The 25508-nt window shown below is 47.2% G+C and overlaps 1 protein-coding gene across 3 annotated transcripts; it reads right to left on the bottom strand.

Moving 5' to 3' along the window:
* Nucleotides 1-931: 931 nt before the first annotated feature.
* TRIM25 (tripartite motif containing 25) lies at nt 932-25364 on the bottom strand. Of its 3 annotated transcripts, none has more exons than XM_048818939.2 (10): nt 24300-25364; nt 19640-19735; nt 14735-14968; nt 13915-14071; nt 12317-12352; nt 11545-11628; nt 10614-10676; nt 9801-9827; nt 7950-8024; nt 932-6158 (listed from the first exon to the last, which is right to left on the bottom strand). In XM_048818939.2, the coding sequence occupies exons 1-10, from the start codon at nt 24900-24902 to the stop codon at nt 5629-5631; spliced, it is 1905 nt and encodes a 634-aa protein (XP_048674896.1). In that variant the 5' UTR covers nt 24903-25364; the 3' UTR covers nt 932-5628. The 3 variants fall into 3 exon arrangements, with proteins under 3 accessions (XP_048674896.1, XP_048674895.1, XP_048674897.1); XM_048818938.2 differs by having other exon boundaries at nt 10614-10679; nt 24300-25362; XM_048818940.2 differs by lacking the exon at nt 12317-12352 and having other exon boundaries at nt 10614-10679; nt 24300-25361.
* Between the last annotated feature and the right edge of the window lie 144 nt (nt 25365-25508).

Below are 25508 nucleotides of genomic sequence, written 5' to 3'. Positions count from 1 at the left end.
CCACACACACACACAAGCACGAAAGAGGTTAGGCGTTTCTCAATGTGCTCTCAAGCTACTCCGGTGATAAAAGCTGTATCAGAAGAGAATATTCCTTTTTTTTGGTGAACAGGAAAACCCAGGGGAATAGTTTTTAAACTAGACATTGACTCACTTCTCCATTGTCTTCTTTTTAGGCGAGGTGGTGTTGAGGAGAAATAGATCTCTCTCTCCCCCGATCTTTTCCCCCACAGAGACGCTGGAAAGGAAAAAGCAAGCCAGGGACAGAGATCCATGTCACTTAAGAATACCCATCACAGCAGGTGGCGTTCTCAGTAGTCACCAAGGATCACATTCACTTAGTTTTTGTCTGGGTGCTCCTCAGTCACTTATATCGACTTTTGCATGGCGAGTGCTTACCTAGCAAATAAGGTCCTCCAGCCCAATCCGGGTCGCTGGGCTTTATTATGAAAGAAGTATTAAATAACTATTGCTAGTTACAGGCTGCAATCTTTTAGACAATACGTATGCAAAGAGACTCCCTGGTGCATTTTTATACCAGAGGCAAGTCGCAGTAGTCACTCCCTTTTCCTCCAGTTTTTTGCTTATACTGAATTCTGTCTGCAGCTTCCGCTGGGTGCAATAATGTTCTACACCTCTCTCCCTCAACCATAATGTTGTGCAGTTGTTTAGCAGTTAGTGTCCCAGCCCAGAGCTGGGTGCATTTCAGTGGCAGACGAAGAATGCTCTCTGTATAGTTCGTGAAGTGCTTGGATACTTTTTAGAAAGGCTCTATATAAAAATTGTACAACATGGTTTGTCCCTCCCTTCCCCACAACACTCCAATCACTTAATCAGTTATAAGACACCCCAAGTACTGTTTATTTGTGGATTATATAGTCCACATTTATAGGGAGCAAGGCCTCTTCAGTTTAAATCACTAAATATGTCATTTCATGACAATCAAACTTTATTGAATTCACAAAACTTTCACTCAGCTGCAGAATCAATAAAAGATCATAACAGATATTAGATTCGTCACACCATGCAACTTTTACATCATTAGTCCCAACAACACGATAGACCTCCCAAATACATGGCTACAGGCTTCCTTGATGAGACAGACTGTAGGTGTTATTGATGCATCACTACATAGAAGCGTTAAAAGCGAGAGCACAATAAGTATCAACTGGCTCTCAGGACTATCCTAGTTACTGTAGACAATTTTAATCAAAGATGCATTCAGTAAAACTTGTTATAATTGTTATTTTTCTTAGCAACAAGATTTTTTGTTAACCAATTTCACATGCAGAGAAATTACAGAAAGAATGATCTAGTGATTCAAGCATTTTGAATATTTGTGTCCTTCCACTCGTTACATTTTTGCACACTTGCCACTCCCCAAAATGCTCCTGGCTTTTTGGGTCACCTTTCTTCCAGAGTGAATTCCTAGAAAATTAAGTTTAAAAGGACTTTTCTTATGGACAGAACTAATCCACTGGATGACTATATCTATTGTCAGTATTAAAACTGATGAAAAAGATACTATTTTTATACCATTATTGGAAGAGGAAAAAAACTCTACCTATGAGGTTTTAGCTGCATCATCTTGAGATTGCATTGAAAACAATTGATCAAATTTATTATGCTACGTCTACCATCAACTGTTTTACAACAGATATTCCATCTAATGTAGTGCAAGTGTATCAAGCTAAGCACTAAACACTATAACTTAATTGGCTGTATTTGCAAGAAACTGTTAAGTGTTTCTCATTTGATTTTATAAGAATAGTATAGACATCTCAACCACGTGTCTTGCAGCTAGCCTGAAAATAAAAGTTACCAATACAACTGTTTGTCCACCCCCGCTAATCCATGACACATATTCCATATCATACAGTAGTGCAACAATCCCCAAACTATGGTCTTCATTTTGTGGATCTGTGTCAAAGAGCACGGACTACAAGAATTGGACTCCCACTGCTGACAGCCATGGGCAGCACAGGAATACGCAAGTTGCTACCACAAAGCACAACCTTTCCCAAGATTACTCCAAAGTGGCCCTTTACTGCTCTGGTGCATTGCAGGATGGGCAGACAGGCCTAGAGAATACTCATGCATCCAAAAGCAGAGATCCTTAGAGGGTCTGTCCACCGGGAGTATTTTAAACTCTTCAGTGGGGAACAACATTCCAGCACATCAGAAAACTTGGTAGGCTTCCTTATGTGAAAGGGAATCCAAAATGCCTGAATACTAGTTAAGACTCTTTATTGGAGAGCATGCACCTCCCAGACGATGAGTAAAAACTAGAAACACTTATGTGGATAAAAGTCCAGAGCACCTGAAATCTCTGCAGGACTTCACACAAGGAAAAGATCCCAGATCCCATAAAAATCCTAGAATTCCTCTATAGAAAGGAGGACTCTTTAGGGAGGGAAAGAGACCAATGAGCACCTACAATGAATACAAGGTAGGACTCTTTAAGGAAGTGTCAACTGCCCATTTCTTATGGAGGAAAAATCCAAAGCTCTCCTGAGCAATAAGCAGGATTCATTATGGGGAATAAGACCCCAGAGCTCCTGAATATTTCAACAAGACTGAGATCACCTTAGTCGGAAGGTGGGGGAACCCAGCACATGGAAAGCAGTGAGACCCACTTTCCAATGAGTCCCCCCCGTGTGTGTTCTTGATGGGCCATACATCAAGGGTCTTTTGTCCCATCAAAGCATCTTTTTCTTCTTGGCAGTCACACTGGATAACATCATAAAGCTCTTTGTCCTGTCAATTACTTGGTTTCCAACTTTGTCCAGCACTGCACTGGTTTCTTCCTCGTTGTTCACGCTCATGTTGTCTATGATCCTTCCTGTGAGGAGTTCTACACAGTCAGTGAGTTCCTGTCTCTGATCAGCTCAGCATCAGCTCCTGCTCTCTAAGCTATTTTAAGTGTTTTTGTCCTGCATTCCAGATTGCTTTCCTGCTGAACTGGTTTTGGAAAGATGAACTGGCCCATTCTATATTTCAATACTACAGCTACTCCAAATAACCCCACTGTGATCCAGCGCTGAGGTCATACTAGTTCCTTAACTAAATCCCTTTTTGACCAAAGGAATATTATTATATTTTTGACATCTGGTGTCTCTGAACGACTAGACAGTTGACGTTGATGTTAAACATCCAGGCTGGAATGCTGCAATACTTTGCTTTGCTAAAGCACTTCAGAAACTTCAGCCCTTGTAAAATTCTGCCACCAAAACTCTTGTGAATACTGTCTCCTCTCTAATGCTACAGTGTCTGCAGTGGCTTTGCATTATATTTCACAGGGCATACAAAGTTCCATTATGAAGAGCTTTACATGTCAATAAACATGGTCAATTTCAGCATCTTCCCAGTTCTTTATGGACTGGTCTGAGGACCGAGATCTAGCAAGGAAAGCCTCTCAATGACTCCTACTTATCAGCACAAGACATTCAGATCTCCAACCTTTAGCTGCGTCCCCTAGTTGTTTCTCCAGTTTCAGAGGGTTTTATAGTTATGAACTACAGCAAAGGTCTCCTATACCGCAGACAATGCCTGGAAGGAGCAATTGCTATACAGGTTCCAAAGTAAACCCATGTCACAGCACATAAAGTAAAAACAATGCATCAGGAGAATAAAAAAATGCATTCCCAGAAACATATTCTCCTTCTATCATCCTTTCCAACATGTTGCTAGTTTAGAAGATTCGCCAGCTCACATGCAGATTCAATGCCAAAGGGGACACATCGCTCAGAACGATGCTTCAATTTTGCCCTAAGGCAGTTTTCAGACTTTTGGAAGCCACTGTAATGATCTCAGTATCATGGCCAAATGGCACAAAGACTTGGTACTCAGGGAATGCCATACTTCGAAAGAGAAACTTCTCTGACCCTGTGGTGAATGAGCAGAACATTAATACTATTAGGCAAGCCCAAGATATTTTTCTCCACTTCTTCCCACAACCTCCTCAAAATGTAAGGAGGTATTGTAGAGATTCATAATGTGAAGAAGTAAAGCACCCTGATACATTATGTGAGACTGGATGCTTCATTCCAAAAGGCATAGCAAACAGACCCTTTAGATTACCTAAAAAACTAGATGTGTTTTTTTAAATTCTGTTCATTTCAAACAGGGATTTTTTTATTTTTTTTTTTTTTCTTCAATGGTGGCATTGAAAAGCACCTTGATCTCTACGGCAGGAGCAATTTGTGGTGCTGCTCACCTTTCCGATCTTTAATACCCCGCAAATGTTCAGAATTTGAGTTGTTCCATCCCATCAAAGCTTTCTTCAAGACAATTCAGATACACAAGTGATAAATCAGTAACTTCTTAACCCTAGCTACTACAGAGGAATTTCTGCAGGGCTTCTTTCTGAAGACACTTGGCTTCGATACATGGTTCTTGGTTATATCACGGTCACTTGCTACTTTCCTTTAAAAGTTTCTGGTCTTCTATTCCAACATGCTACCCCATGTTGGCTTTTACCATTCGGCGCTAAAGACGTGTATTTATTTAATTCAACCCACACCCATCTGCAATGGTGTTAGACAAACCACGTGTAGGAAGTATCTTCCATAGGTTTAACCATTTCAAAAGGCCCCCCGATACCTGTGCAAGGCCGGTCTCTTGCCTATAGACGACTGCCTGAGCAACAGGAAATCAGACAGCAAAAATCAACCTCTAAAACTAGTGACGGGATAGAGCAAGAGAGGTAGAGGACGCTGCTGGGCTTTTTCAGAAAAAAAAAAAAATTCCTACATTTGGGACAGAATCAAACTCCCACTGACATCGGTGGTAATTGGATCTGACCCTTGTGTTTAGCCATGAAAATCATTTGATTTCGTCTCATAGTCATCATTTCTCTTTTAAAAGAAGAAATCGGGTTCTTTTAAAGACTTTTGCTTGAACCACCTTTGCTATCTAGTGATTGCAGGGAAAACCTCCGAGAGTTTTCACGGTCATCAGTGCTCCACCGATGGATTTAGGAATTCAGATGGGAAGAATGGGATGCACCAGCCCCCAAACTGCATATTACAGCCAGTTAAACCTCCTGCCCAAACAGAGTGAAATTGGTGCGGATAGACCCAAGACTCATTTGATGCATTGTGTGGCAAAAATCTGGGTCTCTCTCTGTAGAAAAAGGAACAATGGAGCTGTTGCGTCCCTCTTCTTTAATATTGCTATAAAAACTAGGTGCCTTATTTATTACAATTTAGGAGGTTTAAAAATAGAATTCCTGTTCTGCCCCTTGGGACCTTATTTTTGTAAGTTATAAAACTGGAAATATTCACAGGTAAAATCTTCTTTGAGATGGAGAAAAGTTCTCGCTCTCCTTTACATTCATGTGCAGTAAAAGCCACCTTTCTTCACACATGTCAAACCAGAGCACTAAATCCACTCTGTAGATCTTGCTTTTCTAACCAGTAACTTCCCAGTACTTGCAGGACTGCAGTCTAGTGGTTTTGGATAAGCAGAAAGCCACCAGAAAAAGCCATCCAGCAAGCTAAAAGCAAGAACGTATGTGCTTTGAATTAAATGAGCAAGCTAGAACTACCATAGTGAATCCCTGAAAGACAGAGAGGGAGCGAGCAGATGTAAATACCCTGAGCAAACAGATTCAGGTGTGACAGCCTATTATTTCAGCTGGCACAGCGAAAGGATAGTGCCACTGGAAAACACCCAGAAAGCAGGATAGAGCGCTTCAGTGAACTGCGCTCTAAATTTGTAGATCAGGTTATGTTTCTCGCCAACACCCAGGAAAATAACGAAGCCTCCCTCATAATTGAGCAGCACACCAATCTTGGTGGCCTTGGTGTTGGGCAGACATTTCTCGAGATCGTTATGCCAGGCTGAAATTTTTGAATTAAACCACTCAATGCACCAGGAGTTGCTGTTCCTCCCCAGGCGGCTGTCCGCCCCTTCCCTCTCCATGCTCCCGTAGCAGATGCCGATGCCGCAGAAGTTATTCCGTTGCAGTTCCACTTCCCAGTAGTGGATGCCCCTCTTGAAGCACTGGAAGCCCAGCACTTGGGAACAGTAGGTGAAGCGCTGAGGGTGGGGGTTATACTTCTGGGGTATTTCAGAGACCGACATCTTGGTGTTTCTGTCTGATAACAGCACTTTGTTATGAGCGGTGTTGAAATCCAGCGTGATTTTAGCAGCATCTATGGAAAAACCCATCGATACATTATAAGTACTAAGGCAAGGTGGGGGTGCACGGACAGGCATGTTCGTGTGTGTGTATGTACAAAGAGCGGGGGAGCGAAGGGATGGAACAGTTACTGGTCCCACTGCTTACTCTCCACTAGCTTCCCCTTTTCAGCGCGGCAGCTAGTGCCATGCAACACACTTTCCCCTCCGGGTGGGGAGACAGGTATGGCCACTGCAGTGCGGCCAGGCTGGGAAGGAGAGGAAAGGTAGCAGTTTGAGATTCGCACACACACACATATGTTTACCTCAGTGCTCTCTGGCCACATGATCCCCTAACTCAGACATAGTGTTACACACAGTCCGATCACTGCCACACATAAAGTGAATGAGCTAGCGATGTATTAACTAATAAGGACAGATTAAAAACACAACCCATCCCACCAAACCATATATCCTCAAGGTCATTTTGACCGGGTTACACCCCACACCCCACCAATCACCATAAGAAGTGCGGCCTCCAGGGAATTAACCCTGCATCCACTACTCTTTGGCTCTGATCCAGCAGAACTGGTGCACAGAAAGAGGGAAGTGTGGGTGTTGAGCAAGATGCCTGCAGTCAGCAAGATGCCTGCCACCTGGATCAGTACATGGGGACGGGGTGAAGGCAGCGCCTGCTGATCCATCACTACGCAGCACCAACAGTCATTCCTCCAGCAGACTGGGCGCCCAGGCCAGGACCCGTGGTGGCGCCTGTAGCCCTGAGACAACGGCCGTGGTTGTGGAGTGGGTCGACTGCTGCTCTGTGGCATGGGTGATTTCAGGGTGGCGGAGGAGAGTGAAAGGATCCCTTCCCGCTGTATCCCAAGGGAACTGACAGCACAGCCCTGGTACTCTGGCAGCGCAGGGGTTATCGATGTGGCACTGAAAGGCATATGGCATCATCAACCTACACCCCTGCTTGGAGGTGACCACCCCTACCAAGACAGAGCTCTGCAACATGCCCGGCTTCAACTGGCATGAGAACCCCAGGCCATAAGCACAAGTGGAGTGCCAGAGGGCAAGCGAGGCAACAAGCAGCATTCCAGAATGCCGCCAACACGGCGTAGCTGTAGGGAGATCACCAGAGTCCTAACCATTAGCGCTAGCAGAGAGTACTGGAAGGGAGAGAGCCTCACACTCTGGGTCTCGAAAGCAATCCACAACTCTTAGGGGTCGGGATGAGACCTTCCTGGGGTGGGGGAATGATCCCATATCTACCCACCGTGGGCTTTCTTCTGAAGCATCTGGTGCTGGCCACTGCCGCAGACAAGATACTGAACTAGATGGGCCATGGGTCCGATTCACCATTGCAATTACTATCTTCCACTCTGAAGTCTCCCTTCTTTTAGGAACCTAACACTAATTTTTAAAAATGCCTTCGGCGCCTAAACACCATTAACTTTCAATGAACCCCACCTGCGGGGCTGAATTTTTATACCATGTCCCAACAAACTCATTTGGAACAGTGATCCCAAACCAGCAGGGCCATACGTGGGTGGACCTCAATTAAACTTAGTGTCACACCTATGCTAGCAGTGAATTTGACCTACTCTGGCAACAGGTCCAGTATTTTAGTAGTTAACAGCCTTACCCTTTTTCTAGTAACTCCCCTCATATATATCAGTTAACCAGCAATTTCAGTACATTAATAAAGCCATAGCTACATGAAGATCCAGAAAGAAGTGACTCACATAATACCAGTGAAGTCTAACATGATCATAAGAAGAATCAGTCATTTTTAAAATGTAACACGTCAGGTTACTTACACTCCAGAAGCTCCTCTCTCGATTTTGTTAAAAAGCTTTCAAGAGATGTTGCACCTGGATTCGCAGTGTTTGGTGCTGAATTTATGCAAGAGAGAGACAATAATAGCATGTCACTTAATTTGTCATTGGGGAACACGCAGAGTTCATACCGTTTCTTTAAATGTAATCCAATATTGTCCTAAAGCTAAATCTATGAATCTCAGATTAACAGAAAACCAGAACCCCTCTGCACGTGGGACAGCCTGGAGAAATCCCAGTGGTTGTATTAAAGAGCGTATTACTAGAGTGAGTTCTGTTCGCCACAGAACAGGTACAATATGGAACATGCCAGCCAGGCAGCCCCTGCCCTGACCCACTAACAGTCATTACCCTTTTCTGCAGGGTCCAGCTCAGGGGGGAAAGGCAAACTGCAGGTTGAGTTTACATTCTCGTGTGTCTCTGTAGAGCCAGCCCCTGGTGGCTGCTGTGATAAAGGTTCTGGGTGTGGACTGCTCACTAAACACAGGCCACGACTGACCTTGGCCGGATTTGAAACTGTGACAGAGGTTAAGCGGCTTCACATCTTATTGCCAAGTCCCCTGGGTCACCCAGTTCCCCATCTTATAATTTTAGCTACTTTTTCCTCGAAGCGTTCAGCAAGTCATGCGTGAGAGGGGGACTTGCAACCTGACTGAGCTAGTCATCATGGGCCCAATCTTGCGGGTGGACAGCACCTCCCGCAAAGCCCTCAGCACCCTCGACACCCATGAGAGAAATCAGGATGGAGGACACCTTTCCCCTTGCAGGAAATACAGGCGTACATCTGGGGGAGTTTTTCCATGGTCTTTGATGCAGCTGTTCTCAGGCACTGTGTGCATTTCCTACTCCTGCTGGAATTCTGCACCACTGCACTCTGCAGAATTTGCACAGAACTAATGTTCCCTGCAGAATTTTTTCTTTTTCCCCACACAGAATTTATGATTTCTACCAAAATGCTCCCACTGTCAGCCCCAGGTATGGCTGGGGCTCTCGCTGGGGGCTCCTCAGGCCTGGGGAGAGTGAAGAACTCTAAGGAGCAGAGGTGAGGCTAGGGGCTGAAGTGAGGAGGGTGGGGGCTGATGGGGTGAGGGTCTGTATTGATGGTAGGTTCTGAGCAGATGGGGTGAGGACTGGGAGGATGAACTGAGAGCAGGGGGTCAATGGGGTTAGCGGGACTGAACTGATGGGGTGGTGATGATGGCTGGAGGACTGAACTGAGGGAGGACTGAACTGTGGGGGGTTGATTATATTGTGTTTATTTGACAAATAAAATATGCAGAATTTTACAATATAACGGGCAGAATTTTAAATTTTTTGGCACAGAATTCCCCCGGGAGTAATTTCCTCACAGCTTAGCCAAATGCAGCCCAAGGCTGCCCTGTGTCACCCCTGCACTTCCATTCCAGAGCCTCTATTAACCCAAACTTGACAATTATGTATCTTCCACATGCAGTTCACATTACCACAGTGGGGGTCTTGGATCCTCCCTAGTGGCTCGTCCACAGAAGAGGTTAATGACTTTTCTACAGAGACCAGCTAGAGGACTTCGTCCTTGGGCTCAAGCACTAGAGACCAGGCTTTCGGTGAGAGGAGTCTGGGGTCCAGTTCCCACTGACTGCCCACAGAGGACCATTCTCACACACAATTTTGTGAGTTAAATTGACACAGCCAGACACCTCTGTCCTGAAGAGACATGAGGAGCCTTCGCAAGCTAAGCGCTCATTTCCACTTGCCTCCAGCACACTGAAGTCAGCCATCCTCCACTTTGCATTTTAAGTACTATGTTTTGCTTTGCTTTTTTGGAGTAAAAGTCTCTTGAAGTTCTGCACTTACCAGATTTGGCAGGTTTTTTTTTATCCCCTGAAAAAATAAAAGGTCTCTGTTACTCAGTGTAAGGCCAGATGTATTAACATTTAAAAACGACATCCACTGACACATAAGAACAACGCTGCAGCTGGTATAGCTCTGCTGAAGCCTGTGGAATTCCTGCAGTTAACAGCAGCTGAAGTGCTGGCACATTGCAGACCAGTGCAGACTTTTTCAGGCTGAAAATTAATTACTACACATACACACCCACAGAGTGTACTGTGTTGCTTACTTCTCCAACAGGCTGACACATACACTACCAGTCAGTTTAACTCTGACAATATAGGGCCTGATTCTGCAGGTGCTCTAGGCACAGAGCTCCCGTTGAAACCAATGGATGATCTAAGTGTCAAGCACTTCAGGGTCAAGCCAGTGGTTTTTAAACCACTACTGCACAGCTAATGTAAGACCCGTGCAACACTGCTTGTGTCTACATCCAAGATAGCTAGTTGCTATATGTTTGTTTTGCCTTCTTCAAGAGCTCTAGCTACAGATTAATAGCTCTATATTATACGTAGGTCATTTCTTCATGAGGTGATTGTTTTTTTAAGCCAATGGAATGGAGGAGACCTTGCCAAATCAGACTGAAAAACGTCAAGGTAAGAAGCATCAGTTCAAAAGTGCTTACCTAGGGCACTTTCTTGGTACCTTGCATTGGGACCCATAGATAATCTCATCTGCCTTCCCTCCCCTCCTTGGCTTCAGCACCTGGCAGGATTGGGCCCCAGGAGCATAAACATGAGCAAGATCAACAAGAACAATGAACAATCCATCACTTACTCGTGTCTGCATCCTCACTCGACTCCGACTGAGGCTTCTGAGGGGCTTTACCTATTTTTGGAGCTTCTTGTGAAGGGAGAAGAGAGAACATGAGCAAGCTTATAAAGCAGGACGCATCACATGCAACAACAGTGGAGGAACAGACATTTATGGGCAGCTTAATCGAGACTTCGGTTCCTTGCACCGTTACTGTGGAATAGCTGGACTAGCAGGCAGAGAGCCCAAAGGCCAAGGAGAGGTTTGCTTAGCCTTTCCACCTGCATGGACACACATAGCAGAACCTGAGCTACAGACCAGTAGGCCACCACACCATGTGCAATTTGCTTGGTTAGCCCTCACTAGGCACTCAACCAGATGTTCTCAGCTCCCACTGGGTTTGCACCTTGCAGAAAGAACTCTGCACCTCACAGGACCAGGGCCCTGGATTATAAACCAGCATCAATGGAAGGAGGGAGCCTTTTGGGTGGGTGCAGGAGCAACAAACCAACCCTGCTTGGGTCCGCCTTTCAGTGCGCTTGCCTGCCTTTTGCGGCAGCCGTTACAGGTACACGCCCTCTGGCGGCGCCTAAGAAAGAGGAGGGGCGTGAACTTCCCAGTGCTGGGCACTGCCCTGTTGGGAGGGATGCCACCACACAAGCGCAAGAGACAAGACATGCAACCATCGGCCACATGCACCGTACAGCTGACATCACTGGGGTGTACAATCTAACCAAACTGAGGGCTGGGGGAATAATTTCTCTGAGCTGTCAGTTCTAGTCTTCTTGGCGAAGCTTGCTATTCAAAAAATGTTTTCAGACAGAGATGTGGTTTTCAAGTTGACGGTGCCCCTTAGTAATCATCTATTTGCTCTAGAGGATACTGTTGCATTGACTGCTCGAGGGAAAATTGTATGAGCAGCATTTAGGTTTTGATGGCCACATTGTTAACTTACGTGATCCCACAGCTTTTCTTCCAGATGCCGAGAGTTTATTTGAAGTGTTTATTTGAAAAGCCTTAGGTTTCCACTGTGGATTTGCTGCAATGAAATCACACACACCATATTTTACAGCTGTATTGCTGTAACAAGCTACAACGAGAGGAAGGATAGTCTTGGGGTTAAGATATCTGGCTGGTACTCAGGAGATCTCTGCCCACGTTTGTGGCAGAGCTGGGAGTTCAATTAAAGCCTCGCTCCTGTAAAGACTCCTGCTCAGCTTAATGGGGCTAAGTTAAGATCCCGACTCCACAAACACTTCATCTTTCTGCATCTGTAAAAATAGGGTAATAGTGGTTTCTATCTTTCTTAGAGCTTTATGCTGCCAGACATCCCTGTAAGGTCTCAGAACCTGGCAACAGGAAAGGCACTAGTCAACTTCATAGAGTCTCTAGCTTTTTCCCCTTTCTCTATTACAATATAAGCTGTTTGCAGCAAGGACTCTCTCATTGCATGCACAGCACCGAGCACAATGCAGCTCCCAGTCTACTGTAATACTGATGAACCACAATGCACAAGTTTATAAAGATAAGCTCATTACAATGTTGTCGTCTTCCTACATCTGATACAAGGTACAACAAAAAAAGCTTGGTCTTGCCTGAGAGTCAGGTACAGTGATCAGTACCAGTACTTTGTAACTGTTTAATAAAAACACATTTAAAAACAGCCAGGGAAGGAGTGAAAAAGATAGAAGCAGGGGAGAAAGGAGGACAGGGCGTGGTGAACTTACCCTTCTCCTCCACACTTAGTCTGGACTGTCCACCTGCTGTTACGGATATTTGTATCGGTAAGTACAACTGTTTCAGATACATATTGATCTTTATTAGCAACCCTTACAATCCCACTAGGTTGTGTGCAGCAACAAAAGACCTGGCTCTAGACGTGATGAAGATAGCGTGGCCTCTTCAGACACTTTGTAAACAAGCCAGATCACCCTTCACTTTCCAGCACAGTGCATAGGCCTTGCCTACATTGGAGAAGTGCATCAGTTTAAACTACCTGGATTTTAAAAAACGTCTACTTTTTTTTTGAAATGGCACAAACCCCTAAAACAGGCACTTAAACCCAGTTTAAGCATCTTATTTTAGAGGTTCAGACCACTTAAACTAGATGGATTTTTAGTTATAGAGAAGTCCACCAGTTTCCTACAGTGGGCTATAGTTCAAAAATCACCCCCATTCTGAGATTTGCCTTTATCCTTAGGTATATAGCTGACCCATGCAGCTAGACTGTACTTACTAACAAAAGTTTGATCCCACAAACACTTACTCCCTCTAGATTTTTTTTCTTTTTCTTCTGAGTGACAGTCACTTTTATATGACTGAACTTGAAGTTGAAGAGCCATGCCCAGGCTGGCTACCAAGGTGAGTCAGCAGAATAACTCTGCACGTCTACAAAGAGGGTATAAAACCTGACACCCTGTCACACTTCAAGAATGTACTTAATTTCAGACAAAAAGTACAGCTTAACACTTTTGATTTGATAAGAGGGATATCTGTCCCATCCAGCAGGTCTGACTTGCAGACATGGAGCCAATAAACAAGAAAGCTTAATGGGGATAACCCAGCCTTCGATCAGTGCTATAAAATTCACTAACATATATTTCACATTCACCATTTTACTCTTAGCTCCATGATTTCAACCCAGCCCTACTTCCCCAGCCAAAGATCACCTATCAAACGACCAACTTTCTGCTCTCTACAACAGAACTCTACACACGCAGAGGAGTATGGAAGGTAAACAACGTTCTATGCCAAGGCTGCAATAGCTGAACAGATGAGGGAAAGCCCAATGTGCTAGGAACACAGATAAACCCGCCTATAGATATACAGGAAAAAAGTGTCATTCCATTTCTTCCCATATTTTTAATTCTCTTGGTGAATTTCTCCTCATAAGCCAAGATACAAGACTAATTTCTTTATTTATCACAGTCTACTTCTTGATGAGAATATAGCTTTTTATGAGAGTTCTGTCAAAGCAAAAATCAGTGGGAAAGTATCAAGACACTTATAAGTTTATCCAAATGTAAATAAAGCGTACCACTGTTTAGTCCTGTTGACAAGCTTTAAACAAAAACACACCTAAATCAGTTCTCTTTCCTAACCACCCTGAGTATTTAACTTGTAGTATTTCTATTTTGAGAGGGAGGGTTTCATTACTTTACAAAACAGCTCAATTGACCAACAGTTTTAAAACATCCATATACAAAATTGTGACAAGCCAGAAAAGTCTGCTTCTGAATATTTTAAATTTAAGGGGTTATACTATTTGATCTCTAAACAATAAAACAAGGACCCACAGTGGTAATTCTCTCTGAAATGATCATACCTTCCATTTTCTTCTCCTGAGGTTGATTCACCGTTCGTTTCACTATTTCTTTAAGGGAAAAGGCACCTTGATAAATGGTGTGTATCAAGTTTTGGTCCAGATCGATTCTGGGGATGAAAACATCTTTGGTTGAAGTCTGTCGCAATTTCGCTGCTTTCTGTAATAAGATATGGAAGAGCTCATGAAGTCAGGGATAAGTCACTGCATAGAAAAATTTGAGTCTGGAATGTCATAACTGGTTTAAATTATTTTACTTCTGCATTATTTCTTCTTATGTGTGTTGATTTATTGGGGGGAAGGGAGATTATATTCGAACACTAATCAGTCATGGCAAAATTCAATAAAAAGTACCCTACATGGATTATTTTCTCATATGATATCTGAAAACAGAGGAAAAGCTACTGTAGATACTGTCATAGCAGTGAACTTCACTTACACCACAACTACTTCTCTGGTTAACTGACCCAACCAGGAGGGGGCAACTGTGGCTAAAGGCTGGGAGAAAAGAAAGATAAACTGGAGGATAATTTGCCTATAAAAAGGGAGAAAATGATTATGCAGACAACAACAGGAATAACAATCCTAACCAGTGATTCAATAGGCAAATAATATCACTGCCTAGAATACTCACAGGACAGTTAACTCAGTGGACACATTTCTATGCCTTTTATAAAGCCAAGTCACATCACAAATTATTAATATAATCTTTATAGAAAAATCTCTTTTTATGTACAGACAACAGATTGATAAAAAGTCAGAGCAGGGCTCCTGCAGAAGTCTCTTTCTGAGCTCAAACATAAAGTCAAACATCAGCACTCACCTTTAAAAATGTAATGTCATCATCTTCAGTCAGTGTCATTTCAATCTGGTCCCTGATGACCTGAATTTCATTTTTCTTCTTTCCCAGGACGTTATGGACATAATCAAACTTATCACAGACTCGCTTTTCCTCTTCTTCAACCTTCTTCATTGCCTGGTTTTCTTCTTCTTCTATTAAAGCTTTAATTTCCAAGAACTCACTTCTGAGCAAATCCATCTTTCGGGCAGCTGTCTCCTAAATCACCAACATATTAACATTGGTTTCAAAGTGGCTACTTGTGGGGTAAAGCCTTGAGTGAAATATCTCTGCCTTCATTCCATTTCCCCACAGCAGCCCCTCAAAGGGCCTTATCCTTCCCCCCACATCAATGGCAAATCTCCTATTCACTTCAAAGGGAGCAGAAACAGAGCCCATCCCCACCCTCGCCCCAAAAATCACTCAGTGTTAGGCAAGAAACAAGGCAGATTGTGCCATCTTGTGGTTAAAAGGAGAATTGCAAATCAAGACTTCAAGGTCTGCCTCCTTGGGGAAGTCAAAACACCTCTGTGCTTTAGCCCACCCATTTTGATAAGGATTATAACAACTCTCGTCTCACGGGGGTTTTGTGAGGCATCATTAACTAACATCTGCAAAGCACTTCCAGATTCCCCAAGACAGACTGGCCCAATGGGGGTGCAAAGTTATTATTCGGAAGGGAGGAGCTGAGTGTGATGTCTCTGACCCATCAGGGTATTTGCATGTAATAGCCCATTGGTCATCAGCATGGATTGAGTTTGGGACCTCTGGATTTAACAGCACGAGCTAAGAGACCAGATGCATTAGCTTGGAGACAGTAGCAGACTCAGATCTCAGTATGTGGTCCAGCTATTAGAGGGCGACAAAGGTCCATATGGAGTTAGAACAGGTTACACTTCCTCTCCCCTTATGCCAGCTGGGTGAAGCTCATCCCTAGCATCAGAAGGCCACAGAAATTCAGCTCCTCATGACATCGGAGTCAGCAGCAGGAGCCTCCAGGTGACCATTTTCAGTTATGCCGCTCCCATGAGGTTACATGGGCACGCACACTCTCAAGAAGCCCCTGCTCCTTTGTACAGCAGAGATGACAATATCAGGCAGTCATAGAATCATAGAATCATAGAATATCAGGGTTGGAAGGGACCCCAGAAGGTCATCTAGTCCAACCCCCTGCTCGAAGCAGGACCAATTCCCAGTTAAATCATCCCAGCCAGGGCTTTGTCAAGCCTGACCTTAAAAACCTCTAAGGAAGGAGATTCTACCACCTCCCTAGGTAACGCATTCCAGTGTTTCACCACCCTCTTAGTGAAAAAGTTTTTCCTAATATCCAATCTAAACCTCCCCCACTGCAACTTGAGACCATTACTCCTCGTTCTGTCATCTGCTACCATTGAGAACAGTCTAGAGCCATCCTCTTTGGAACCCCCTTTCAGGTAGTTGAAAGCAGCTATCAAATCCCCCCTCATTCTTCTCTTCTGCAGGCTAAACAATCCCAGCTCCCTCAGCCTCTCCTCATAACTCATGTGTTCCAGACCCCTAATCATTTTTGTTGCCCTTCGCTGGACTCTCTCCAATTTATCCACATCCTTCCTGAAGTGTGGGGCCCAAAACTGGACACAGTACTCCAGATGAGGCCTCACCAATGTCGAATAGAGGGGAACGATCACGTCCCTCGATCTGCTCGCTATGCCCCTACTTATACATCCCAAAATGCCATTGGCCTTCTTGGCAACAAGGGCACACTGCTGACTCATATCCAGCTTCTCGTCCACTGTCACCCCTAGGTCCTTTTCCGCAGAACTGCTGCCTAGCCATTCGGTCCCTAGTCTGTAGCGGTGCATTGGATTCTTCCATCCTAAGTGCAGGACCCTGCACTTATCCTTATTGAACCTCATCAGATTTCTTTTGGCCCAATCCTCCAATTTGAGTCAGCACAGCTCACGGAAGCGCCACGTTCAGAGGGCAGTGCCATGCACACGCCTGCTTACTGGTAGGGGGGAGAGAAAGGTGGAGGAGTTTAAACAGTCTCCAGTCAGTTTGGCAGTGAGATTGCACAAAGCGTGCTCTCACCCCAAAGAGTGCCAGCTGGTTACCCTCACTTTCCCCAAGAGGGATTCATTATGGGCTGAATGTGGTTCTTTGTCCCCTTCTAGTGACTAGTCTGCAATAAAGAAGGACAACGCATCTGATCCCTTAGCTAGCATCTGTAGCAATCTAAGGTAAACCAAATTAAGGCTCCTTTCAGTTCTGAAGCATGTCCATGCACGGGCTTAATGCAGTTTAACTAATCCACTTTTAATTCACACCTTTAGTTAATCTGGATTACTTTTCCTGAGTGTCCTCACGTAGACAAGCCCTGACTGACATGCCAAACATCACAGAGAAAAGTCTGGAGGTGGAGCATGGAACTGAACCCGTGTCTTCCAAATCCCAGGCTAGCACCCTAATCACTGGATTATCCTCCCTCTTTAGGGAGCAGACTCCCACTGACTTCAGTGGGTTTGGACCAGGTTCTTATTCCTTTAGCTCAAGCTGTACAGGCTCATGCTTTTCAATGGGTTCTAACTCCATTGTTAGTACCAACGGGGATTACCATGTAAACATAGGCCATTCTTAGTCAGATGATTACAATGGCTTCTGTACACTTCCTGTCAAAATACTACTTATATGGGTATGTGACTAGGGTGACCAGATGTCCCTATTTTATAGGGACAGTCGATATTTGGGGCTTTTTCTTATATAGGCGCCTAGTACCCCCCACCTCCTGTCCCGATTTTTCACACTTGCTGTCTGGTCACCCTATATGTGACAGAATGTCCATGTCCACACCATTGTAATTATTTTTGTCTTGTAAGGAACCACTTGAAAAAACTCAAATTTGCTTGTCAACATTGTCCTGATAAAATGTGTGTGGCAACACTGTATGCGAAGTTATAATACTTCCCTGTATGATGTTATTAATACACATTCCAAACCACAGCCCTACCATGCAAAATTTGGCAAACAGGTCTGTCCTAAAAAAAGTAATGTGCGTTCTGCTTAATTTGCATTTAAGCAGTAACCGGAGTTATGAAGCAGGAAGGGGAGACAAAGGAAGTTCAACAGGTGGAAAAAACCCAGCAGGGAATATTCTTCCACATAGACTGTGTCTCCTGACTGAGGCTATAAAAAGGAGGAACAAACACCCCAACCCCTCCCCTACATCCATTCAATGCACGTGAACAATGAAGTAAGTAGCCGATGGACTCCTGAAAGCATGTCGTGAGAAAACTTCACTTTGAATTTAACAAAGTTTGTTAAATTAGGCACCAGTTGCAGTTTATCTTTATTTTTCTTGTAACCGTTTCTGACTTCTATGCCTCATTACTTGTACTCATTTGAAATCTCTCTTTATAATTAATAAACTTGTTTTATCTAATCCAGTGTGTTTAAATGGAAGTGTGTGGGAAACTCCATTTGGGGTGTCAACTGTGTGCACATTATTTCTATTACAGACAAGGAGACTTTATATAAGTTGTATTGTCAAGGAGAGGGCTGGGCAGCACGGAACATACATCTCGGGGTGGGGGGAAAGGTGGTCACCCTGCACTATAAGGCTGGTGAGAGCCAGCCAGCGTGTAACCCAAACGAGGCTGCCAGGCTGCAGTTGCACAGACATTCAGGGTGTGGCTTGCATGCTGGAAGGCTGTTTGTGAGCACAGGAACTCCTCACTTAAAGTCGGCCTGGTTAACCTTGTTACATTGCTGATCAATTAGGGAACATGCTCATCTGGCAGCCACCTGATTTGTCCACTGCTTGCAGGAAGAGCAGTCCGTTGCAGCGAGCTGGTGGGTGGTTGGAACCAGGGTGGACCGGCAGCCCCCCTGTCAGCTCCCCCTAAGTTCCCTGTGCAGCAGCCACCCAGCAGGCTATCAACTGCTGGCAGTTCAGCTGTCCCTCCCCCCACTGCCATGTGCTGCTCCTGCCCTCTGCCTTGGAGCTGCTTCCTGAGACTCCTGCTTGCTGTGGGGGGGGGAGGGGGAAGGGATGAAGAGGGGGGCTAATGTCAGGGTGTCCCCCTGCTCCTGCACCCCGCTTACCCCATCTCCCATAGAACTGAGGGAACACATGGAGGGAGGGAGCTGCTGCCTTAAGCAGCAGCTGCAGTCTGGTCTCAGCTTGCTGATCTAATTAACAAGGCAGTGTACTTCTGACCCCACTCTTCATACTTAAAGGGGAAATGCGCATCTCTCTCTCAAACACAAACAGGGTGTGCCTCTGTCTCTGTCTGCCCTCCCTCCTTTCCTGCTGCCTTGTTGAGAGTGAGAGTTCACCCTTGGGGGCTCAGCCAATTGCTAGTTCATCATTTAGCAGGAAGGCATTCCCTGGGAAATATCCCACCCTCTGACTCCTCCACCTCAACCAAGCTTCACAATCATCATCGCTCTGTACCAGTATTAAATCATTTGTTTAAAACTTATATGGTGTGTGTATATAGATATATATATAATATAGTCTTTTGTCTGGTGAAAAAAAATTCCCTGGAACCTAACCCCCACATTTACATTAAGTCTTATGTGGAAATTGGATTCGCTTAACATCGTTTCACTTAAAGTCGCATTTTTCAGGAACATAACTACAACATTAAGTGAGGTGTTCCTGTATCCCAGGTGGGAGCTCCTTCAGGAAGGTATTATAAGGCACCCAAGGTTGCAGGGCAGGGGTGACACAGCTGCTCATTACTCTGGATTGTACCCTGGTACGTCACAGGGTGTTCGCTTAAAAGTCATTCTTATCTGAGTATTACAGCACCTTATCAGGAGCCAAATACAAGAAGCCAGGATCCCAGTGGCTAGCATAACCTCAATAGCAGAACAAGAGCCATTTTTAAACAAGGGCTATCCACTTACACTGGTTTGTCTTTGCAGCACCCTCACTTCATCCAGTGCCAGAGAAGCTTTTTCACTCTGACTATACAGCTCCGTCAGTCTGTTCTTTAGCTGTGACTGCAACAAAACAGATCAGACCCCAAATTAAAAGCGTGGATACTGCACCTCTTCCCAATATGCACCATATAAATAGTGAAAAGCAAATTAAAAGGTTAGTTTTAATCAACCTTTATCACCAACACTGGATTTTTTTTTTAAATCCATTGTTCCTTAACTGTACAAACAAATAAAAACAATCTCTGTACACAGTTGGGACGGTGAGCAAGCACCACTGATGCAGCACCATCTTTTCCGAGTTGTGACGCACACACAGTCCTGTAACAATGACATGAGTCTACCAAGGCAGTCCTCCTATCACAGCACCTCTGTCAGAGCACTCTTATCACAGCAGCCTTCCTGGCTCTTGTGGGTTTAAGAATGAACCTTAACATAATTTTAACCTAACTCCACCCTAAATAGGTACCCCAGATCCAAAAAATAGGCCTTCAGATTGGCCTACCCAATGTTCTATTATCTTGGCTCAGTTTCTCTCCAGTGTGTTGCTAAGAAGCCCTGCCCAACCGTGTTTAGGTTCTACTTTGTACACACACACAGCAATACAGTTTGGGCAGGATGAGAAAGGTTTGTTATATGAATTCAATACGTCTCACTAACGGTTCAAATTGAGCTACCTGGGGAAGCACATTTGTTTTCACCATCAGATTTCCCAGCCAGAGCATGTTTCTTCGACCACCACCACCCAGCCTGTGCAGAAGACTTTTCAGCTGAAGTTCTTAAAAGGCTGAAGCAAAAGGAGGCAAGTGTCGTTCTCCTCATTTTACAGAGAGTAAATTTGAGCAACAAAGGTGAAGCGACGTGCCCAAGGTCACTCAGCAGGCCAGTGGCAGAGCCAAGAATAGAACCCAGGTTGTGCTGACTTCCACTCCAGTGGCCCACTGGGCCTCAACATCACACTAGCTATGCCTGGGAGTCACAGAGGTGTTTGTGCATAAACATGTTTATGGCTAGAACCTAAATTGCAGAGCTTGAACATCTCACATGGAAATCAATGGACGTCTTAAGCACAAAGGCTTGTAAGACTGGGCCCTTAATAAGCTATGTGATTCCTCAACTCCTCACACTTTCATCCCTCTTAAAACCACCTTGCGAAGGCTACTTTCCTGGTCTACTACACACAGATTCCGCCACTTGAAGAATATTTAGGACCCATTTCTGTGAACCTCGGAGCACCCACTCCCTTTTAAGTCACAGGGAGCGGAAGGTGCTCAGCTCCTTACTTGCTCAGGCCCTCTATCTAGATCTGACTAGCTCTAATGGCTGTAAATCTGAAGAATTAAGAGCTCACCACTGGCACTAGTTCTTCATAATTCACTGGACTGTTGTCAACGGGTTCAAAAGCTGCAGGTGTGCACCTGTGGTCAGAACGGAGTCCACAGACACCCCTCCCCCATCCTATCTGTGCAGGCCCACTCAGAGCCACACTGAAGCCCCACAGGCATCTCTGCATGATGCAAGAGTTTGTGGATCTGCAATTGGATCATTGTAGGCAGCCTTAGTACACACAGTACAATGGTGATAAAAACAATGGAACTTCACTACTCCGCTGCGTCCCCATGTGACAAAGGCTAAGCCACCATGGATGTTGGCAAGGTCTGCAATAGCTCCCCCAAAACAAGCAAACATGAACCTGAAAGCCACTGTAAGGCTCAAGCATTCAATCCTACGCCAGCAAATCTCACGCTGACATTGGTGGGGCTTTAGCTGTGTAGGACTGCAGGATCAGGGGCCTAAGGCCAGTGTCCATTGAAATACTTGGGAAACCCTTCCATTGGTTTCAATGGGCATCAGGGCTAAGTTTCCAATCCTGCAAACACATTTACAACTGTGCGTGGTGCTTACTACAATGGGCCCAATCCTAGGGTAAAATGCTGACCCCTTTGATGTCCATGACTAAAGTCTGAGAGAGCTTATTGGGCCCAGGATTTCACCCCAGGGATTTTAAAGAGTAGGTGAACTGGCTTTCTGGATGTGCAATAGCTGTGATAGTTTGAGGTACATGGCTCCTCTGATATTGACTTCTTTCCACACCGTCAGCTATAAATCTTTTGTTTATCTTTCCCCTCTTTCCTCTGAAAAGCAGTTTAAAGAAAATTACAAAGAGGGCAGTCACTGTGAAAGATATTTCCCCCCAGGAAAGAGTCAGAGTGGCTACCCAACAAGTATATGCAACAGCAGCAGCAAGGACAGACCTAGCTGCTCTGGAGACGGAGGTCTGCTTTAGCCATTAAAGAACATTTCCCCATTGCAACCACTTCCCTTACCTATTCACTCCTTTGGCCTGTCCCCCAGCCAGTCCAACGCCAGTACTAATTCATGCTACGTCTGCGGGTGATAAGATGGGCAACCAAGGAATGAGCCTGAGACCACCACCTCATTGCACACAGCTCACATCTGGCTTCCTCCTGCCTTTTCCCTCTCCAAAAAAAAGCCCTTATTACAACTCAAAAAGAGTCACTAGTCTTGGCTAAAAAATATTAACATAACTCCCTATAAGCCTGAGGTCAGACTGCCCACCGTGGGCATCTTTGGCACCGGAGAATATCAGACTGGGGCATCCTGTGCCAAGTTCTAAAGCAGCACTATGTCCCCCAGAACAGTTTAAAAAAAAAAAAAAGGCCTTAATAGTCCACGCCTAGATTACTATCCAGCTGATTCATGCACAGAAAACTCCCTTTTGTGCCCAAGTGGCTCCAAAATCTGGTCTGTATCGTGGTATGTCATAAAATGTTCTCTTAAAAGAGGAAGAGAAAAAGATTTCACAGGCAGTGGAACTGACCTTCAGAGCCTGTCTTTTTGTTATAAACTAACCTGGTCTATGGTCCTGATGGCACTTTTGGGGCCCGCAATTCCCTAACTACCACCCCAGACTGCTGCTCCTAAGGCCGCCTCAGCAGTAGTAGGGGCAGCCGTCCAGGATCTTGAGAAGGGTGCAAGGGGCATCTTCTAAGACAGGGGGTCTCATCCTTTTTCTTTCTGAGCCCGCCCCATGCTATGAAAATTCCATGGCCCTCCTGTGCCAAAACAACGGCTTTCCTGCATATAAAAGCCAGGGCCAGCATCAGGGGGTAGCAAGCAGGGCAAGTGCCCGGGCTCCCACACCACTAAGTTGTTCAGGCTTCAACTTCAGCTCCCGGTGGTGGGACTCAGGGGCCCCGGGCTTCTGCCCCACACGGCGGGGCTTCGACTTTCTGCCCTGGGCCCCAGCGAGTCTAATGCCTGCCCTGCTTGGCAGCGCCCTCCCCGACCCCGAACCCTGCTCGTGGTCCCCCAGGGGGCCCCAGACCCCTGGCTGAGAACTGCTGTTCTAAGACTATGTTTCTCAATGACCGGACCGTGGACTGGCCTCAGTCCCTGAGATCTCCCTAACACAGTTTAGGAAGACAGCAAACCGGTCCCTGCTATCAAACAGGTTGAGACACACTGTAGACCAGTGGTCACCAACCAGTCAATCCTAGAGGATCTCCTGGTTGATCCTAGAGGATCTCCAGCAGTGCAGCGTGGCTCCCTGCCTGCCCCGGCCCCATGCCGCTCCGCAGCCCTGGGGGCAGGGGTCTCCCCTCCGCACGCTGCTCCTGCCCGCAAGCACCGCCCCCCTCCCATTGGCCAGGAATGGGGAGCTTTGGCCAATGAGAGCTGCAGGGGCAGTACTTGCAGAGAGGGGCAGCAGGCAGAGTCTCATGCCCGCCCCACCCCCCAGGGCATGTTGGCTCCTTCTGGGTGCAGCATGGGGCCCCGCGGAGCAGGCAGGGAGCCTGCCTTAGCCTTGCTGTGCCGCCGACTGGGAGCCACCCAAGGTAAGTGCTGCCCGGTGGGAACCTGCACCCCCAACCCCCTCCCGGAGCCAGCACCCCACGCCCCCTGCTGCCCCCCAACACTCTGCCCCAGCCCGGACCCTCCTCTCAGAGCCAGCACCCCACGCCCCCTGCTGTCCCCCAACACTCTGCCCCAGCCCGGACCCTCCTCTCAGAGCCAGCACCCCCTGCTGCCCCCCAACACTCTGCCCCAGCCCGGACCCTCCTCTCAGAGCCAGCACCCCCTGCTGCCCCCCAACACTCTGCCCCAGCCCGGACCCTCCTCTCAGAGCCAGCACCCCACGCCCCCTGCTGCCCCCCAACACTCTGCCCCAGCCCGGACCCTCCTCTCAGAGCCAGCACCCCACGCCCCCTGCTGCCCCCCAACACTCTGCCCCCCCACGCCCCCTGCTGCCCCCCAACACTCTGCCCCAGCCCGGAGCCCTCTCCTGCACCCAAACTCCCTCCCAGAGCTGGCACCCCTCCTGCCCCAGGCTCAGCCCAGCGCCCCCTCCCACACTGAGAGCCCCTGCCCGGTGACAGTGAGCGAGCAAAGGAGAGGCTGGGGATGGAGGAAGCGGGGGCCTCGGGGAAGGGCCGGGGCGGACCCTCCCATTCAAAAAGCGATCCCGGCGGCCGGAAGGTTGGCGGCCATAGCTGTGGACGGCCAGGGGGCGGGAAGAGGTCCGATGACAGCGGCGCCACCCCAGCCTAGTGCCCGGGCCAGCGCCGGTCCGCGCACCCCGGCAGGGGCCCCTCGCCCTCCTCACCTCCTTCTCCGCCTTGGCCTGCGGCACCGGGCCGGTGAGGCAGGTCCGGTGGCTGACCAGGCAGACGCAGCAGATGCAGCTGGCGTGCTCCCGGCAGAAGAACTCCAGCAGCTTGTTGTGCTCCTGGCACTTCCTCCGCTGCAGGTCGCGCAGGGGCGGGCACAGCGGGTGGTCGCGGAAGGCCGGGCTCTCCTGGTGCGGCCGCAGGTGCTCCAGGCAGAAGGAGGCCATGCAGGTGAGGCAGGTCTTGGCCGCCGCGGCCTCCAGGCAGCTGTCGCAGGCCACCTCGGAGCGGCTCCCGTCCCAGCCCTTCTTCTCCTCGGCCGGGCCCGCGGGCTGGGCGCTCTGGAACTGCTCCACCACCCGGCACAGCACCGTGTTTTTCTGCAGCTCCGGCCGGCGCGGGAAGCTGGCCCGGCACTGCGGGCAGCTGAAGCCCGCCAGGAGGCCGCTCCAGGTGACGTCCAGGCAGGGCCCGCAGAAGTTGTGGCCGCAGGGCGTGGTGACCGGGCTCTCGAAGAGGCTCAGGCAGATGGAGCAGGTGAGCTCCTCTTCCAGCCCGGCCAGGGAGGGCACGGACGGCGCCCGCACTAGGTCCGCCATGGCCGGTGGAGGGTCGGAAACTGCTCCGGCCAGGGCTGTGCGCTTTGGGGTGCACCGAGCATGCTCAGTCACCCAGGGCACCCGCTCCGCAGGCAGCGGGAGAGGCGGGCCTGGGGCGGGAAAGTGAAACTCTCGGAGAGCAGCGGGGTGGCGGTTCCTGGAAATCGCGTGGAGGGGGAAAGTTCAGCGCAGAGCCAGGCTCTCGAGCAGATCCCTCCCCCACCCCCAGGCGGCAATTTTCCCAAGCAAACCGATGCCACCCCCGGCCACAGCTCTCGGGGGCAGGGAGCCGCCGGGGCTTAGTTCAGATACAAGTGCCCCCGGGAAGAGGTTTCCTGCCATGTATTGCCCTTCCTCTCCGCTGCACTCTCGCCCCTTTTGAGCTTGGGCGGCGTGACACTCAAACAAAACTGCTCCGGAGTGCAAGACCTGCAGAGCAGGAAAAGGCCATATAAAGTTGCAAGGCGTTTGCCTGTCCGCGCCCCGTCACACAACATGCAGAGCCACTCGTGCACCGTTGAGAATGAGCTTGGCAGCCCCTTTAAAAAGACGGCAAATCGCCAGGAAGATCTACAAAAGCAACAGGAATTTGCAATATTAAAAAAA

Source organism: Caretta caretta, chromosome 14, assembly GCF_965140235.1.
Source record: "Caretta caretta isolate rCarCar2 chromosome 14, rCarCar1.hap1, whole genome shotgun sequence".
Lineage (NCBI taxonomy): Eukaryota > Metazoa > Chordata > Testudines > Cheloniidae > Caretta > Caretta caretta.
The sequence above is the reverse complement of the archived record's forward strand: the minus strand, read 5'-3'. Positions and strand labels throughout refer to the sequence as shown.

Coding starts and splice junctions, on each gene's coding strand:
- TRIM25 (XM_048818938.2), bottom strand. CDS start 24,902: ATGGCGGACCTAGTGCGGGCGCCGTCCGTGCCCTCCCTGGCCGGGCTG. Junction 19,736..24,299: donor AGGCCAAGGCGGAGAAGGAG/GTGAGGAGGGCG, acceptor GTTTTGTTGCAG/TCACAGCTAAAGAACAGACT. Junction 10,680..11,544: donor AAGAAAAGCTGTGGGATCAC/GTAAGTTAACAA, acceptor TCCCTTCACAAG/AAGCTCCAAAAATAGGTAAA.